The following is a 16,309-nucleotide window of genomic DNA, read 5'->3' as shown; positions in this document are numbered from 1 at the left end:
GAAAAAAGGTGCGTCTCATTCGTGATACACTAACTCCGCCAACCATTAAGGTGCCGCATCGGTTTAGCTCGCAACAGAGCCCTCGTGGACTACCAGTTTGTAGATCTACCCCAGTTCTCTAGCCATGCACCCAGTCTCTATTCCTCCAGTTGAGTTCTTTCTCTCGCGTTCGCAGTGCTGATCTAAAGTAATCTTTGATTAGATACCGAGCCTGGTCCCTCCGGCCTTCAGCATATCCACGCCCCTACGGACGAGATCCCAGGCGTTTCAGGATTAGGCCCCGTCGCCGACGATGTGTATCAGCCACCTGAGTTCATGTCTGCCACTGATGATGTCGATCAGCGCATGCGTACGTGTCTCGCACTATCCCATCCTTTCTTCCGTTTTCAGCGTGCTAAATCCTCGGTTTGTTTACTCTGTAGGATCGAGCTCCCTAGCGTCGAGCTCCGGTGGAGCCTTTCCCGCTCCCGCTCCGTCCTCGCGCAGCCGTTCACGATTCACAACCTTTGGCCGCCCATCCACCCAGACCGACACGGCCCCTTTCCAAACCCTATATCACCCGAAGTCCGGTCGCCCCTCTCGACTTTACTCATACGAGGAGTACAATCGCCCCCCTCCACGGTCAGACGTTGAACTAGACGATTGTCCATGGGCTCCTTTCCGCAGCCGTGGTGACTGCGAGCTCGCGTCCATCGCTGTGGATGCCGAGATGTCCGACTCCTTGGTGACAAGGCTTCTCCGGCTTATCAAAGACATCAAGACCGGCGATGCTCAAGTTACCTTTGACTCCGTCAGACAAGTGAGAGAGAGTTGCGATGAGGCGACTCACGAGTACACGCCGGTAAGTCTAGTGTATCTTGCTTCGAGTTATTGAGTAGTAGCATACATGTAACCCACAAATGTGTACCTTCGAATTGAACATTGCTTTGCTAGTTCACGTTGTATCCGGTCGACGTAGACTACAAGGGCGAAAAGCTCCATCACGAGTTCTATGCAAGAGACTTCATGGATTGGGCCCTTGACCTTCTCGAAAACGAATCGCTAGCTCCCCACTTTGTTTGGGATGCTCAGCGTCAATACAAGCACAACGGAAACGACTACGTTCGCTACATCGACGAGCCTTGGACGGCTGACCGCTGGTGGGACATACAGGTATGTTCACATTTGATATCCGATGATGCGTATAAATACGAACCGTCGTTCGATAACAGACGGCCTTACCGGACAAGAAGGACGGCAATCCTTCGGTACCGTTCGCTTTCATTCTGTATGCTGACAAAACCAGGCTGTCGAGCGCCGGAAACGTTCAAGGCTATCCTGTGGTAGCAAGGTGTGCAAACTTACCGGTCGATATTCGCAACGGTCGCGGAGCCGGTGGAGGTTGTCTTGTTGGTTGGCTTCCAATTGTGAGTATCTCTCAGTTTCTCCGGAAATGGTTGACCTGCATATCTGACGATGCCTTGAGGTCGAGGATAACGCTGAGGATGAGGGCCTGCTTAGTTACACAACATTGAAGCGTGTTGTCTGGCACGACTCAGTCAGACAGCTCTTCAAGAACGCTTCCTTTGTTTCAGAGAACGGTTTGCTCTACGAAAAGCTCTACGATGGCGTAGCACGATGGCTATTCATCCTCATCCTCATCTTATCAGCAGATTACGAAGAGCAGTACGTCCTAGGTTTGTCTTTGAGTTTGCATTGACTCTCTTATTCCTTACAGGACTATGATGACTTTGATTCGGGGTTCAAGCTCGAAGCATCCATGCCCTGTCTGCCTCATACCTTCCAATCTCCAGCATGACCTCTCGCAGCATTATCCTCGGCGATCCGCACAAGAAGCAATGTCACTGGTTCGTCGATACAACAACGCCGACATCACATCTCAGGAGAAGCGAGAAGTAGATAGTCTCCTTGACGAGCAGAGTCTCAGACCCGTAAACGTACGTATTCCCCTCGACTTTACCCTTTTATTATTTGCTGAGTACGTCAATGACTAGAACGCTTTCTGGGACTTATGCTTTTCCGATCCCGCCGACACTATTTCCGTCGACCACTTGCACTCGTTCCACCTCGGGGTCTACGGTAAGCATCAGCAACCAGAGATGCTCAAGATCCTCGGCAGCACAAAGAATAGCCGCAAAGACATCAAGAAATTGAATCATCAGTGAGTCACCACTGCTTAAAGCATTACCTTATTTCGTGTAGAGCAAGCTAATCCACCAACAATTCAGAATTGACAGGCACCCTCGATGGCGCGGACTCGGGCATTTCGAGAAGATATCGAACGTCACCTTCGGCGATGGCAACAAATTTCGAGATATTTCGAAGGTACTTTGAGATCATATCATTATCAATTCATTGCTAATGTACTACTAGCAAGTTCTATTCGCTGCGTATAATATCCTGACGCCGTCATATTCACCCGAGGGGTACAAGCTTCTGAGACTCATCCAGAGCTATCTCGAGCTCGACTGTTACTTCTCTCTCGATGTACATACCGAGGAGACGATCAGAGCGGCACGCGAGGAGGTGACACGGTTCGGTGACTTGTTAAAGGTGCGCGTTTCTTTCATTTTTACTTTCTGTTACCTCTACTTATGTTCTATATCATCATCGTATTACCAGGAGTACCTCCTCGAAGCACAGATTGCACTGGAGCAAGGCCGAACACCAAAGATCAAGATAAACTGGAACTTCCCCAAGTTACACGCCCTTTTCCATTTCCTCAACGACATTCTCCAGAAAGGAGTAAGTCGTAACTCTACCACCCGAGTAAATGAAGTTATGCACGGTCCCCTCAAGCAATCTTATGAAAATCGTTCGAACGGCAAGGATTTTGTTAAGCAGGTGCGTAGCTTTAGTGATAATCTCCTCGCTCTTGCTAACTTCAGGTAGATTCTACGAGTCGATAGCCACAGACTCGCTCTCGCTGTCCTCGGGCAACGCATTGACCGGCAGGATGAGCTCAAGCGTCGCTTGCAGTCTCGGGTCAGTGTCGAGGACAGCGACGATACACCAACGCACGAGGCCGACCTCAGCTGGCAATATCACTTGGGCTCGCCCCAGAAGCCTCAGACGATTCAACAGCTTGTTGTTTCAAAGGGTGGCGAAGATATTGCATTCGCCGACTTTCATCACCTTTTCGAGGATTATATTAACCTCTCACTCTTCCCCGACCTCGAGATCGAGCTAGCAGAACCGCTGACCATCCCAGACGACTTCATGGTAATATCATCATTAACCTTGTACTTCGCTCTCGAGCTGACATGTTGCCACAGATGAATGAGTACTGTTTTCTAAAACTCAACTACGAATCATACGAAACGTGGAGGACCCACACTGATTACTTGCGTTGTAGCCCGATGTTCTACAACGAGCCGCGTTATGATTGCGTTCTCGCAAAGATCTCCCCGGAGACCGTAGCAGCGGTCCGACTTATCATGTTATTTGACTTCGTGCTGACATTTGATGCCAACGGAAGTCCACAGCCCGAAGTCTTCTCGGCGGCACTTGTGCAGCCGTACACTGACACGCCCGACCTCAATGACGCCGCCAATGTTTCTAAGGTCGACAACGACTTGAACTTTATTCGCGTGAAGGCCTGCCCACGCGATCAAGCAATAATCATCCCTATTGACTCCTTTGTCCGAGGTGTTCTTCTGAGCCCCGACTTCGACCGCGCTGAAGAGTATCTCATCAACACCTACGTTGACGGCGACATTTTCCTTCGAATGAAGGGGCCCTGGACCAGCGCCTTTCTCTAGTCAACTTCTCCCTTCGCTCGCAGGGCGCGCAATCCCGCCTTCACTCGTGCAATGCAGATTTCTTCTTCCCTCAAAGGTGAGTACACCGAGTCGCCTACACCCAGATGTGCACTGACCATGCAGTGTCTCCCCAAGTTCATCCAGCAGTTCTCTGTCCTCAAGGACGAGCTCAGCCTCCATGTTGCTCCCTTCGCCATTATTCTGGTCCTCACCTTCCTTCGCGACCACTCTCAGTGCCAGTTCAAGAGCCACACCACCACGATTTTTTCTATGCCAATGCCACGCTCCTCGAGCACCTCTGGCGCCTCAGCTTCATGGAGACCTCCTTCGCGTACAACTCTCTCTCCACGTTTGGCCCGCCCTCCTCTCCTATCCTCTCGTCTCCCCATTTCGTCCCATCCCATCTCACGCCGTTCTATTTCTCATCTCATGCTCATCAGTTCTCTCAGCCTGTATGCATCCTTGTATCCCCTAGCTGCATATCCCCTCCCATGCACTCGCCATCCTCCCTCCAACAATGGCTTCCCCAGTCCTGCCTCCTCCATATATTCGTCTACACTTTATCCTGTCTCCTTCTATGCCCCTGAACGGTCTCACGCGCAAGTTTCACGGGAGTGCCTCTCCGCGCACGCCTTCATAAACTCCCAACTTCCTAGCCCCATCTCCCCCACCACCTCATACTCGCCGGTCACTTCATCAAATGTACCTCCCTTTGCCCCACCACCTCATATTCGCCGGTCACTTCATCAAACGTACCTCCCTTTGCGCTCACGCGTTGATCGCACTCGCGATGCATGCCAAGCTCTCAGGTGATCACGCACCTCGGGAATGATCTCGCCTCAAATCGTACGGACGTCCCATGAAGGAACTTGTTTGACGATTTGTTAGGAAGCTCTGCGCCCCATGAACGGTTTGTGCACACGATGTTCATTCGAAAGAGGCGGCGTTATTCAGCCTCGAGGCCCGTGAGTGCTTTTTCTCCTGTTTAAGTTAATCTGATGTCTTATCTGATGAGCCTTTTCTCACTAGCACTTCTCTCTTGTCGCAATTTGGCTCCAAACGAGTGGCCTCTTGATCACAAGAATACGCAGGTGAGCACACAGCTGGTTCGCATTCCAACTGCATCCTCTCACGTTTTGATTGCCGGATCATCAACTAGAAGGCCAATCTGTAAGTTGCCTTTCTCTGAAGTATCCGCTGCAAAAATCGTACTGATTCCCCTTTTAAAAACCTCGATATTCCCATCTCAGTGATGTACAGAGGATGGCTGATGCAGCCATGGCGAGCTGGTATAAAATTGGTGAGGTTTCTGTCCGCTCCCTCTCTCAAGCCCGTCTGTCTCTGCTCACTCATATTCCTCTTCGACGATGGCCAACGGCGTGCCAGTCGAGGACTTCGGTGATCAGATCAACGACATCGTTGACGACAACGATGAGGAGGAAGAGCGGGAGCACCTCACCATCATCCAAGTGAACCCTCTGACGGCGAGGGAGGAGGAGCTGCGATTAGTGAGTCATCGCTGTATGGATCAAAACTAATGTATGATGCTAACTATTGTATAGACCCTGACGCGGGTACTTCACAAGTACATCCCGCTCCGAGTCGAGAACAAGGCTCTCAAGCGAGAGAACCGTATTCTCCGCTCGTCTGCTTCATCCTCGGCGAGGAAGTCGGCCCTAGAGCCGCTCGAAATATTGATCAAGACGATCGGTCGCAAGTACTGTGTCCTTCTCCGTCTCTGGACACCGGATCGCCTGTTTCCCGCAACCTGCGAGCTCATCGATCCTGCCGATCCCGAGAGGTGGACTACTGACAATCTCCAGCTCCGGGGCTTTATTACTGACCTCGTGAGGTTCTTGGAGCCGAAAATACGTACGGGGCCTCTGATACAGTACACGAACTTCGGTGCTAAGGTAAGATATCTACTTTCTATGTTTACGAACGGGATGCTGATGCTGCCATAGTTTACAGAAGGCGTGAACAGCGAACACGGCACGTTCGTATCAGCCATCAAAGACAACATGGCCAAAATCTACACCGGTCTCGGCATCGATACCGAGACGCTGAACAACGCCGACGCCTTCGCGAAACATCCCCGAGTCTGCTTTCTGCTCACAAACCCTGATCCCAAGGAGGCGAAGAACCCATACCCAGACTTTCCTCGTATTCTACATGCTGATCCCGACAATCCGGACTGGGAGGAGTGCTTCATGGCCCCCGTGCTGATCAGGGTGAGCTGATAGCACGCCTACCTTTATCATGTGCTGATCCATCTGGTTCGTTTTATTCTAGGCTGCGCGCCTTATCTTATTCGGGCCGACGGTTTTGGGCGTTCGAGGCGGATCCGGCGGACGGACCCCAAAGGGCGAGTTATGGGACCTTAAGCATATTCCCGCTGGCTTTATCACTAACGTCGCGATCGCGGTGCATATTCTTATTGATTTGCATTTAGTCAGTTTATTTATCAGTCTGTTATCAGGTTGTACACCGTATGACTCCGGACGACTCGCTCAACGTCAAGGGGAAATCCACCCAGATCATGTGGCCAAAGCGACACGACTTGTGGTACAAGTTCCTCAGCAGCAAGGTCATGGCCGAATGGGCTGCGAATGTCTTTGGAGTGTGGGATGTCGAATGCCTGCAGACGAACTCTGCTGACGCTGCCACCACGTCTTCGCCGGATCCTCAGCCTTCTTACGCTGATGAGATGTTCGCGAAGCTGGCAGCTCCACGGGAAGAACGCCGCAAAACCCCTTCACCACCTGCAAAGGCTCCCTTTGGAAGTCCTTCGCCCGAGCTACCGCCCACGATCTTGCCATCGGTCTCGTCTGGGCCTCAGGCCCAAGTTCCCCCTCCTGCTGCTTCTGTATTACCTTCTGTCTCGTCTGGGCCACGACCCGAGGCTCCGGCACCCTCTGTGTCGGATCCTCATCCGATTGCGGCTCTTGACCGCCAGCTCAACCTTCTCTCGATTGGGGGGCAGCAGAGCTCTATTAATATAGCTGCATCGTCTGGTTCCCCATCATCAATTTTGACGAGCCCTCCCGCTTCCGCCGCTCCCCTCTCTGCGGGGACAAATCCATCGCTCTCATTCGTCATCTCATATGCCCAGCCCCGCTCCACCAGTCTTTGCAAGGTCGGGACCCATGTCGTCAACCTCAGGCTCGCGTTCTAGTTCCACTGTACCACAAGTGGGACCTTCGACCTCCCACCCTCTAGGGTATCGCTTCTGATATGTATAGTACTTGTACTGGTTTACGTGCGCTTCGCGGGACGAAGCAATGAATGATATTTCGCGATTCTGATAATAAACTGAACATAAACTAAAACGGAAAAGCCCCTGAGTATTCTTTTACTAATGCCGTGGCTGGATGCCCCAGTGCTATCCTGGGATGAACGTGGGCAGACCTGACGGCTACAATCAGTCAGGATCATTCTCCCGTGTTTGTCCTCAGGTACGTCGGTAGTTGCACCCGCGGTCAACCTCACCTTGGCACATCCAAGGTTGAACTCAGACGCTGGCCGTGTAACTATGCGGCTGACAGCCATTGGAATGGGCCCGGGCCAATCGGAATGGTCGGCATTTTTATCCATTTTTATGACTTGGGGTTCATTCTCAGGGAACCGAAAAAGGAGAGGTCGCGTCGCGACCATTTTATTCAACTATTACAACTTGGCTTATATTTTGTAGTCTAGTCGTCCTGATGAATTATTAGTGGTGTTAGCGGGAATCGAACTTACAACTTTTTGGTTATATTTAGTGATAGACTTACTGTGCATACTTTCCACTACTCTACGAGACCGTTACACTCATAGTATATGCACCTCAATATATACACATCTTGGATGAAGCTAGAATCGTAGTAATACACGGAAAAGACCAAGTACAGTTATCGAAACGCGTTACAAACGTTGTTAAAAAGAATAGAAATCGGTAGACGTCGTAATAGCACATGCATTGCAAAAGAGTAAGTATAGTAATACACTGTAGGACATGATAACACTAAGCATTAGGTGAACGCTTACTACGCAGCCGCCTCCCCTCGCCCGCACCACCGTCATCCGGCCCAGCAGGAACCTGCGGAGCATTATCGGGGACCTTCTTGGGCTTGCGGCCACTCGTGCGGGGTCTTGGAGGTGGCGCAGCCACCGCGATTGTCGAAGGAGGGAGAGTATACGTGCTGGGTGGAGCCGCCACAACCGGTCCAGGAGCAGGTGATGGGGCTGCACTTGCTGACGTGGTGCGCATCTGACGCGGCTTCGGAACCGACCACGATGAGCTTCTGAGGAAGTCGCAACGGTCACAGAGCTACTAGGTTCGGGTGCGGGGAAGCTCTCGGGAAGGGAGATGGAGCAGCGACCATAAGTCGCCTCATCCTGCGCAAAAATATTGCTATAAAATCTAGAATGCGGCATTAGTCGTGATGATAGAGCGACATGCGAGGACTACCCACTGCTTCCATTCACTGCTCTTAGTTTCTTTACCAAACTTCTTCATAGACTCAGCGAAGCGACGTTCTATGTATGGCCAAAAGGCCTTGTCTTTGGGGACACGACCGGCTGGTGGAGAAGAGCGACGACCTTGGCGTCGAGACGGAGCACGTCGGCCGGCGCGTGCGTTCCTGTCGTCGTCCTCATCGTCGTCGTCGTCCTCATCATCCTCGTCGTCTTCATTGTCGTTATCGTTGGTGTCATCCTTGTCGTCGGACTTCTTATACTTGTGGTCCTTGGCATAGTGGCGCTGAGGGGGAAGCAAGTTAATGTCAGGAGGATATGCGCGAGCAAGGGAGCATGCGAGACACCGACCAGGATCAAGACTTGAAGGTGATGCTCGATGGTGAGACCGCTTGCGGAATTTTTCTTGAAGGTGGTTGCAAGGCTCTTCGTGTGCTCGTCCAACGCGAGGGGCTTGCCCTTCTCCGGAAACAATCCCGCGATAATCTAAGGCGACGTGAGCGGAAAGTGAATACAAAGACATGACGTAGACCGTACCTTTTGTCTGAAATTGTTGCGGACCTTCCCGCTCGCTCGATTACAAAACTTCGTCACCACGTCTTTGGAGACCTTGTCCCCAAACGCCTTCGTTAGCCCATAAGAGTCAGCCTCTTTCCTCAGATAATCCTGAAGACGTAAACACGTCAACTATACGATTTGATCTGAGAGGGAATGAATATAGCAACACATACCATGATATTGTGCTGCAGCGTGTCAAACTTCGTTCGCCCTGGAGTGAAGATGGAGTCACGGATATGACGGCGAATTTGAGTCTGTAACTGGGCATGAGCAACCGTACTGGGAACAGCATAGGATACGACTTTCCTTCTGACCGCTCGACAGGTCCCAAGCTGCTGCCAGCTGCTCCAAAAGCTTTTCCACCAGTGGAAAGAGACGTCGCCCCTCCTCACGCGCCCCACGAATCTCATTTTGACTGTCGTATTGGCAAGCTGTCGACCAGACGAACATTTGGACCAAGGGCGCCGACTGAGATTGTGCAAGCTAGAAGCGAGCACATTAGTAGGCTATATCACTACGAAGGAAGCAGAGATACCTCAACAAGAGAGACAAGGTCCTCACGTTGGGAGCCGTCCAGATTCTTGGTGTTTGCCACTGACTCGGCCCAGTTCTTCATTTCACCTAGCCTTTCGGAAACCTTGGGCACCCGGGGAGCGCCCATAGCACCAAAGACAAGGTGCTCGTCGTCGGATCGATCATCGTCACCACAACGAGAGGCCGGCAAGTGAAGAGGATGGGGGATAGTGGGTTGGTCAGTGATCTCTGACGCCCACCTGTTAGTAAAGTGCTCGGGATGCCGAAGCTGGTCAGCAATGTTGTTGAGAAACACAGGGTCTGCAGGGAGCGCGTCTGTTGCCTCAGGTGTCCAAGACATGTTTGAGGTTGCCGATGATGAGCTGCGCCGGAGAGAAGAGTCATGGGGCATAGAAAGAGGGGAATCGGAGTATAGGGGGCTGGAGTGGTGTGATGAAGGCAAGGAGTCGGGAATGGAGTGGGTGCTGGAGTGCGAACGATTGAGTGGAATGCTCTGGTGCGTGTGGGGAATGTGATGGTCGTCTGCGTTCATGGTGGAGATGCAGTGGGTGAGCGAAGGGGCTGGTGCGCTGAGCAAAAATGAGAGAAATGGTCACCTTTTATCAGATTTTGACGTTCGCTGCGTTAACGACGAGGGTGAGTGAAATAATCAAGCTCTTTCTGCCAAAAAGAAAGCGGACGCACATGTTTAAGGCATCAGAGCAACAACGTTCAACCGCGAACGAGGGAGTGGCTGTGGGAGTGATCGAGGGGATGGTGCTTGCGAGACCTGGGTCGTTGGGTGAGTCACCCGTCGTTGGGAATTGAATTCGTCAACGGCTCCTGCCATGATGCACTGCGCACGATCGAGAGGTGCTGGTGCAATCCGATGACGCTGCACGTGGACCGCGTCTCGCATCTGGCAAGTGTTCAAGACAAAGTGACTATTATCCTGGTGCACCACCACTCGACGAGTTCGAGAGGTGAGCTCTCGCTCCTCACGGATTCGCTCCAATCCAGAGTCAGTGCAGCGTGCGCGCGCGCAATTGTGCTGTGCGTTTACGAGGCAGAGGAGGTTCTGTGAAATGCAGGATTAGTCGTCTAATTTGCAATGCCGATATGGAAACCGAGGTCCACTGACCATTGCGTGAACCAATCGCCATGTTGTCGAAACAATGGCAGGCAACTTGTAAGGCTCGGCTGCCCCGTGACTCACAAACTCCTCAAGGAGGATGTAGTCTGCCAGACTGTCGACGGCAGAGGCGGTATTACAGACTTGGAGGATTTCGGCGATACGTCCAATAATGGGTCGGGCGTCTCCATCAGTGTCGGCGACAAGGACGAAAGTCGAAACGGAGCAGGTATCACCATTCCGTGCCTGCGCCGATTGACATGTTTGAACCTCGAAACCTGCGAGGGTTGTTAGCACCCCTGGTAACCGGTTGTATGTCAAAGTCCTCATGGGAGGGCGAGGACGCGTTTTGTCGTGTCTTGCCAGACCTGAACACTGTCAGCAGCAGGAAAACACAAGACACTGGAACACAAACCCGGTATGGGGGCTTCATCAACATTCCACAAATGAAAGGCCGCCATGATCGCATTCTTCACGGGCCCCACTGATTGCGGAGAAGTGAGGGCAAGGACATGGCGACCGGCACGACGCCAAGCCCGCGGGTCGTCATTGAAGGGCAGTGGATGATTATCGGAATCCGGCTCTTTGGGAGCGCGCTGCATGAATGATCCCCCTGCGAGAACATGCCGGATTAGACTGCAGTGGGAAAAGCCCTTACCGATGTCTCGTGAAGGGGCCAACCGATTGCTGTGTACGCTGAAGTCACGGATTATGGCATTGAAAGATTCAAAGCCTTCGGTGGCGAAGAGAATCGCGGGTCCGAATCGACGGATATGATCGACGATGTGGCGAATAAGATGGAATTTGGGTTTGTTGAACCAGCGTGGTGTCCATCGGGCCGTACAGAGCAGGAAGTATTCAACCGCTGCTTCGAGTTGAGGCTAGCAAATGGTTAAGTGTCACAATGACGGACAAGACTGGTTGGCACTTACAAGGAATGTGTGTATGTTCTCGATCACCGGCTGCCATATGAGCGGAACGAGCATTGACAGTGCGACAAAAGTGTCATAACATCGATCAGGCACCAAGCCACAAAGCACAAAGGGTGCGACCTGTGAAATGACGCGGAAATCCCGTCCAGTCAGTGAGCCGGCATACTTGACTAATGTCGCGCCTGCTAAGCGGGGGCATCCAAGACCGGTTGTATCAATGCCGTTGAGTCGAGTCACCAGGAGATCCTTCTGGGTGTCGCTGAGCCGATTAACCGCATCTCGCCAGAGATATTTGACGAAGCCCAATAAGACAACGTGCAGGATCTCGATGGGGGTATCTCGGTGAGGATCTAACCCTGGTCATAAGAATAGAAATGTGAGTACGAGTGGTGGCTGAATATGAGAGTGTACCTTTCACGCGCCATACGGGGCTGAAGTACGAGCGCAGGATGTCATGGTCAGTTAGTCCGTCTGAAAGGGCCGCAGCTTCTTGCCGTTGGCGTCCAGTGGGAACGGAAAAGAGGCGATGAAGGAAGTGGTCGAGAAAGCCGTCCTTGAGACCACTTTTCGTTTTTGCGGAGGCATAACGGGACTTCACACCGGCAGCTTGACTGTCTGTGAACATACTCCGAAGCTTTGTTAGACTCTCGTTACGCGTCCGAGGTCGATTGTTCTGTATAAAGGTCACAATAAGCAAATTTAGTTGTTGAGAGACAACCTCACTTACCCCTAAGAAACGGTGCGCACGGTCGACAAGACCTTGTAATGTCTCTTTGACAACCCTGCGTGGGCGCCTGTTTGGTGTAGCGCTTGTGCTGGCATCGGACGCAGGTGAACTAGCACGTGAAGACCCAGGAGGAGAGGCGTGGCCTTGAGGGGATATAGGAGGGTGCAGAGGTGGCTGTGGGGGTGCCAGGTCCGGTGGAGGCGGTTCGGGGTTGTCAGCGGCATCATGGCCCTTGACCCAGCAGTTACGACAGAAATATTTACCCTTCATGCCGATATGACATGCCAGCTCGCTTTGCATCGGGTTATCACCAAGAAGTGCTAGCACCGCAGGGATGACGAGCACCATTTCCTGGTTGCTCACATCCCACGCCCATATGCCGTGTGACTGTGCATGCCTACAACCAGGATCAGTGTGACTCGCAAATGAAGTAATACACGTACTCGAGTTGGTTGACAATGCCATCAAGCATTTCCAGGGGCGGCGCGACATTGGAGGTACACAAGAAATGAATATTTGATTCCTGATGAACCATTGAACGAGGTAAGCCGGCCGCGGTGAAGAGGAATGAGTTATGCTTGTTCCATTTCTTGGAAACATTACCCGAAGTGTCGTCGCAATATAACCACATCATGAAGTTCACGACACGATGGCCTTTTGCACGCGTTCTCCACGGATTTCCATCCTGGGGTCTGGTCAACGTCCAAGGGCCAAGGCACCGGTGGCCGTCAACAACCCCTACAGCAACTAAGTTAGTGCGAGCATTTCGACAGGCAAATGGACAGGCAAAAGGCGGCTCACCGAGAATAGCCCTGGGATCTGGCAACCCATCGCGCACGTGAGAGTTCTTGAACACAGGGAACGACGTGAGGAGGTGACTCGCTGGGATCTCGTGGGCAGCATCCTGATGAACTGTATACCCGACCACGCCCGTGGGCAGAGACGTGATGGTCGTGGGCCAGACGCGAGCGTAGAAGCTGTCGACGCCATCTGGGCCTTTGCGAGTATACCAGCGCTCGGGGACGACAACTTGCCCGTTCGCGAGTTTGGCAGGTTCAAAAACATAAAAATCCTGGCGGCCCATCCGGATCATTGGGGTGCAGAGCTCCGGATCAATCTCACGCAGCCAGTGTTGACCTTGCCATGCTTCGCTGAGACGAGGGCCCGAATCTTCAGGGTAATGGCGAATGTACGGCCGGATTAGAGGGTTAGACATTTCCTAAGTGCACGTCAATATTAAGGGACCAGTGATAACAGACGGCGCTGGTCGCACCTGAGCAATCAACGAAGCAAGTTCATTGATGTAATATACGTGCCCAAGACGCCCTTGCTGTCGGAGGGTAGGCAGCCCATAGCGAGAATGTATAGCAGCGCCGGTGTCTTTGACAGCGTTGACTGACGGAAGGTCGTCTACTTTCAGGACGGCCATCGCCCACAAGATCGTGGCTAGCTGTTTGTCGGAGAAGAGGGAGCGGGGGAGGTGACGAAGGATATCCAATACACAAGTCTAGTGGCATTACAGGTTGTTAATCATGCATCAAAATTCAGGTTGTATGATGCGTACCTCCTTGTCATACCACAGAAACCAGTCCGGGTCACCCTCGGCTCCCGCACCCCGTCGCTGACGTCGCGCACCCTCCGCTGAAGTGAAGATATCTGCATCTGAGCAAATGAAGCGTGATGTGTGAGTACAGGGACTACAGAATGAGCCATCAGGCTTACCGTCGCTTTGTTCTCCCGTGTTAAGGCCTATCCCCTCATCTTCATCTCCTCGCAGCTCCTGTGAAGTGTCCGAGTTGGTCGATGCTGTCTCCAGCCATTCGCGGAAAGCGTCCTGAAGCCCACCGTGCTCCAGTGGATCAACATCTATGAATGGTGCAGGGTCCATGTCGTCGTCATCGCTGCTGAAATATGGAGGGGCTACAGGGGCCGGTGGAGGCGAAACAGGAGTGGGAAGGGGGGCTTGAGGGGGAGCAGCAGTAGAGGCAGGTCGCTGGGCCTGGGCCGCAAGTCTCAGCGTCTGAGCAAGTGGACCAAGGACTCGGGGAAGAGCCGGTGAGGGAGGTCGCTGGTCTTCCTCCTCAAGGTATTCAACGCGTATGACATGGGCATTGGAAGTTTCGTGTCGGCGAGCCTTATAGAGAGGCCACCAAGATGTGCCGCAAGCAGTGCAGCGCCATTTACCGTAGTTTTGGCCCTCTCCGGCCTGCCAGTCTGTGCGAAAATAAGATGTGAGCTTCTGCAAGAGACTATCGTATAACTTACAGAGAGGTTTCTGGAATTCCATCTCCCTCATTTCGTCACTGCATGGCATTGACATGGTCAGCTATAGTCTAGGGGGAGGATGACACAAGGGAGTGAAGGGAGACTTGTCCAGCCGCACGGGTGCGTTGGTGGTGGGTTGAGAGGGAAGTGCAATGGCAGAGTCAGGCGAATCAACGAAGATGGACTGCAGTGGCACGGCGCCCACGGTCTAAACAAGGTCTATTCGGACGCGTCGTTGGTCTAAGTCCAATCCGCGTCGCGTCGCGTCCCCACGGCCCGGGGGATCCGATTTGGGTTTGTCGAGCCCAGTGTATACTGCATGGCATCGAGGGCTTTGTTCTCGGGCACCAAAGATTTTGTTATAAAGTACTATTACTGCGTAAATATGTCTAAGAAACCTCTGACAAGCGAAAGCTGCGATGCTGACAGGCTTTGGGTTTGAGCGAGGAAGATCTGACTGGCAGGGGTGCCAATGTCGAGGTCCATGTCGTCGTTCTCGTTGTCGTCCAACAGCATGTCTGTGTCAAGGCCCATAGTCTCGCTCTCATCATCCGCGTTGTACTCCTCGTCTTCAATGCTCTCTCGGTCGCTCTCTTCCATAGTATCATATTCCACCATGTTCACATCCTCAGCTACACGTCTCTGCTTCTGTAGATATAGCACATTATTAGCGATACTGTCATGCAGGCATACTTCACGTACCAGTCTCGCGTGGTGCTCACCCTTAGATTGAATAGTGAGCAAAGTGACCGCATTGCAATATGATCGTAGCACTCACAAGGCCCTTGACGAACTCCATAAATTCTCCTTCATCTTCGGATTCTGTTTCGCTGCCTTCATCTTCTTTCGGAGTATCCTGAACGATGCCCATAAACAGATCGTCATCCTCGGACTCAGTGATACTGATTTCATCTTCATTCGGCATTTCGACATGCTGGGGAAGAGGCATCGGTGTCATGCACATGGCGGGCGAGCTTGTTGATAAAGGTGAGAGCCATGAGCGCGTCGGGACAGCGCGTCATGCCTGCGAGCATGATGGTCTTGGGGCATAATGTCATGAATGTCCTTGGGTCATCCGCGCGGCGGTTTGCACTGGGTTCATCTATCTAAGTGTATCTTTGTCGCGTTCACACAGTCGTTGAAACCTGGACATCCATATTTGGTCTTTGGCTCATCCGGCAACACTCCAACCCGGTATCAAACGCGTGGGCCTAATATTTCTATCCCCAACCTCTGGCCGTGTACGAATTCTCATGGAATCAACCTTTCATGATAATGCTTGGCGATGGCTCCGTCCATCATTATGGTTTACAATGCTTAGTAATAACTTTCAGAAAGTTCCGACATAGCCTCGGATGCAACAGGATACAACTCGGATATCCAGCCGATCATAAATGGACTGTCAAGTGACGGGTCTGCCAACTCCGCATGTTCCACCGCCTGTCCCTTCTTGACGCAATCGCTCATCCTCTAGAGGCAATTCAGCCACAGATTAGCTAGGCAGGGTTAGTTCGCAAGCGTCTCTTTATCCTGGTCAATCGCAAGTGGCTGATGTTTTGGCCACCAGAAGGCTTCCCATGGCGAGCGTCTATTACGGGCTATCTCCGTACGTTGCATGGCTTTCGTTGCCTGCTCTCCTCTTTTGTTGATCAGTCTTCTGTCCAGGATTCGCCAAGTTCTGTGAGGTATCCCATGATTGTGATAACGTTTCCCCACACACCCCTTGCTACAGCCTAAGAGGCGCGACGAGGTTGTTATGAGGTCTCGAGTCAACCCCGCATTACAAACGAAGCTGAACAGCCCCCTATCGACTGTGTCGACACGCGGCGTGCTGCACTATATCTCGCCCCTCACCAACTCCCGGATCCTCGGAACGAGGTCAACGGATGAAGCTTGCCTGGACTCTGTCAATTAATATTCGTGGCTTTGGCATTGCCGGCGGTGCGGTCGTATGGAGATCGACGGA

General features: G+C 52.3%; 3 protein-coding genes across 3 annotated transcripts; 2 read left to right on the top strand and 1 right to left on the bottom strand.

Moving 5' to 3' along the window:
• Window positions 1–331: 331 nt before the first annotated feature.
• On the top strand, window positions 332–3,761 carry CONPUDRAFT_66265 (uncharacterized protein; the record flags this gene model as incomplete). Its single annotated transcript, XM_007776291.1, has 11 exons — window positions 332–841; window positions 934–1,152; window positions 1,233–1,406; window positions 1,466–1,665; window positions 1,718–1,937; window positions 1,995–2,161; window positions 2,229–2,325; window positions 2,374–2,553; window positions 2,644–2,844; window positions 2,893–3,222; window positions 3,276–3,761. The coding sequence occupies 11 exons, from the start codon at window positions 332–334 to the stop codon at window positions 3,759–3,761; spliced, it is 2,784 nt and encodes a 927-aa protein (XP_007774481.1).
• A 1,367-nt stretch (window positions 3,762–5,128) lies between these two features.
• CONPUDRAFT_77455 (uncharacterized protein) lies at window positions 5,129–6,936 on the top strand (the record flags this gene model as incomplete). The annotated part of the gene is made up of 5 exons (XM_007776425.1): window positions 5,129–5,269; window positions 5,324–5,674; window positions 5,726–5,992; window positions 6,054–6,212; window positions 6,241–6,936. The coding sequence occupies 5 exons, from the start codon at window positions 5,129–5,131 to the stop codon at window positions 6,934–6,936; spliced, it is 1,614 nt and encodes a 537-aa protein (XP_007774615.1).
• An 828-nt stretch (window positions 6,937–7,764) lies between these two features.
• On the bottom strand, window positions 7,765–15,428 carry CONPUDRAFT_169595 (uncharacterized protein; the record flags this gene model as incomplete). Its single annotated transcript, XM_007776424.1, has 25 exons — window positions 15,122–15,428; window positions 15,046–15,066; window positions 14,771–14,991; window positions 14,344–14,381; window positions 13,801–14,292; window positions 13,643–13,740; window positions 13,352–13,585; window positions 12,880–13,297; window positions 12,522–12,816; window positions 12,079–12,475; window positions 11,763–12,024; window positions 11,352–11,707; window positions 11,078–11,300; window positions 10,835–11,032; window positions 10,429–10,787; window positions 10,152–10,365; window positions 9,993–10,077; window positions 9,310–9,877; window positions 9,074–9,257; window positions 8,948–8,985; window positions 8,754–8,882; window positions 8,568–8,702; window positions 8,216–8,502; window positions 8,067–8,154; window positions 7,765–8,019 (listed from the first exon to the last, which is right to left on the bottom strand). Exons 1-25 carry the CDS (start codon window positions 15,305–15,307, stop codon window positions 7,765–7,767), a joined length of 5,781 nt encoding a protein of 1,926 aa, XP_007774614.1. The 5' UTR covers window positions 15,308–15,428.
• Between the last annotated feature and the right edge of the window lie 881 nt (window positions 15,429–16,309).

Source organism: Coniophora puteana, assembly GCF_000271625.1.
Source record: "Coniophora puteana RWD-64-598 SS2 unplaced genomic scaffold CONPUscaffold_17, whole genome shotgun sequence".
NCBI lineage: Eukaryota > Fungi > Basidiomycota > Agaricomycetes > Boletales > Coniophoraceae > Coniophora > Coniophora puteana.
Note: the sequence above shows the minus strand (reverse complement) of the source record. Positions and strands in the feature narration are given on the sequence as shown.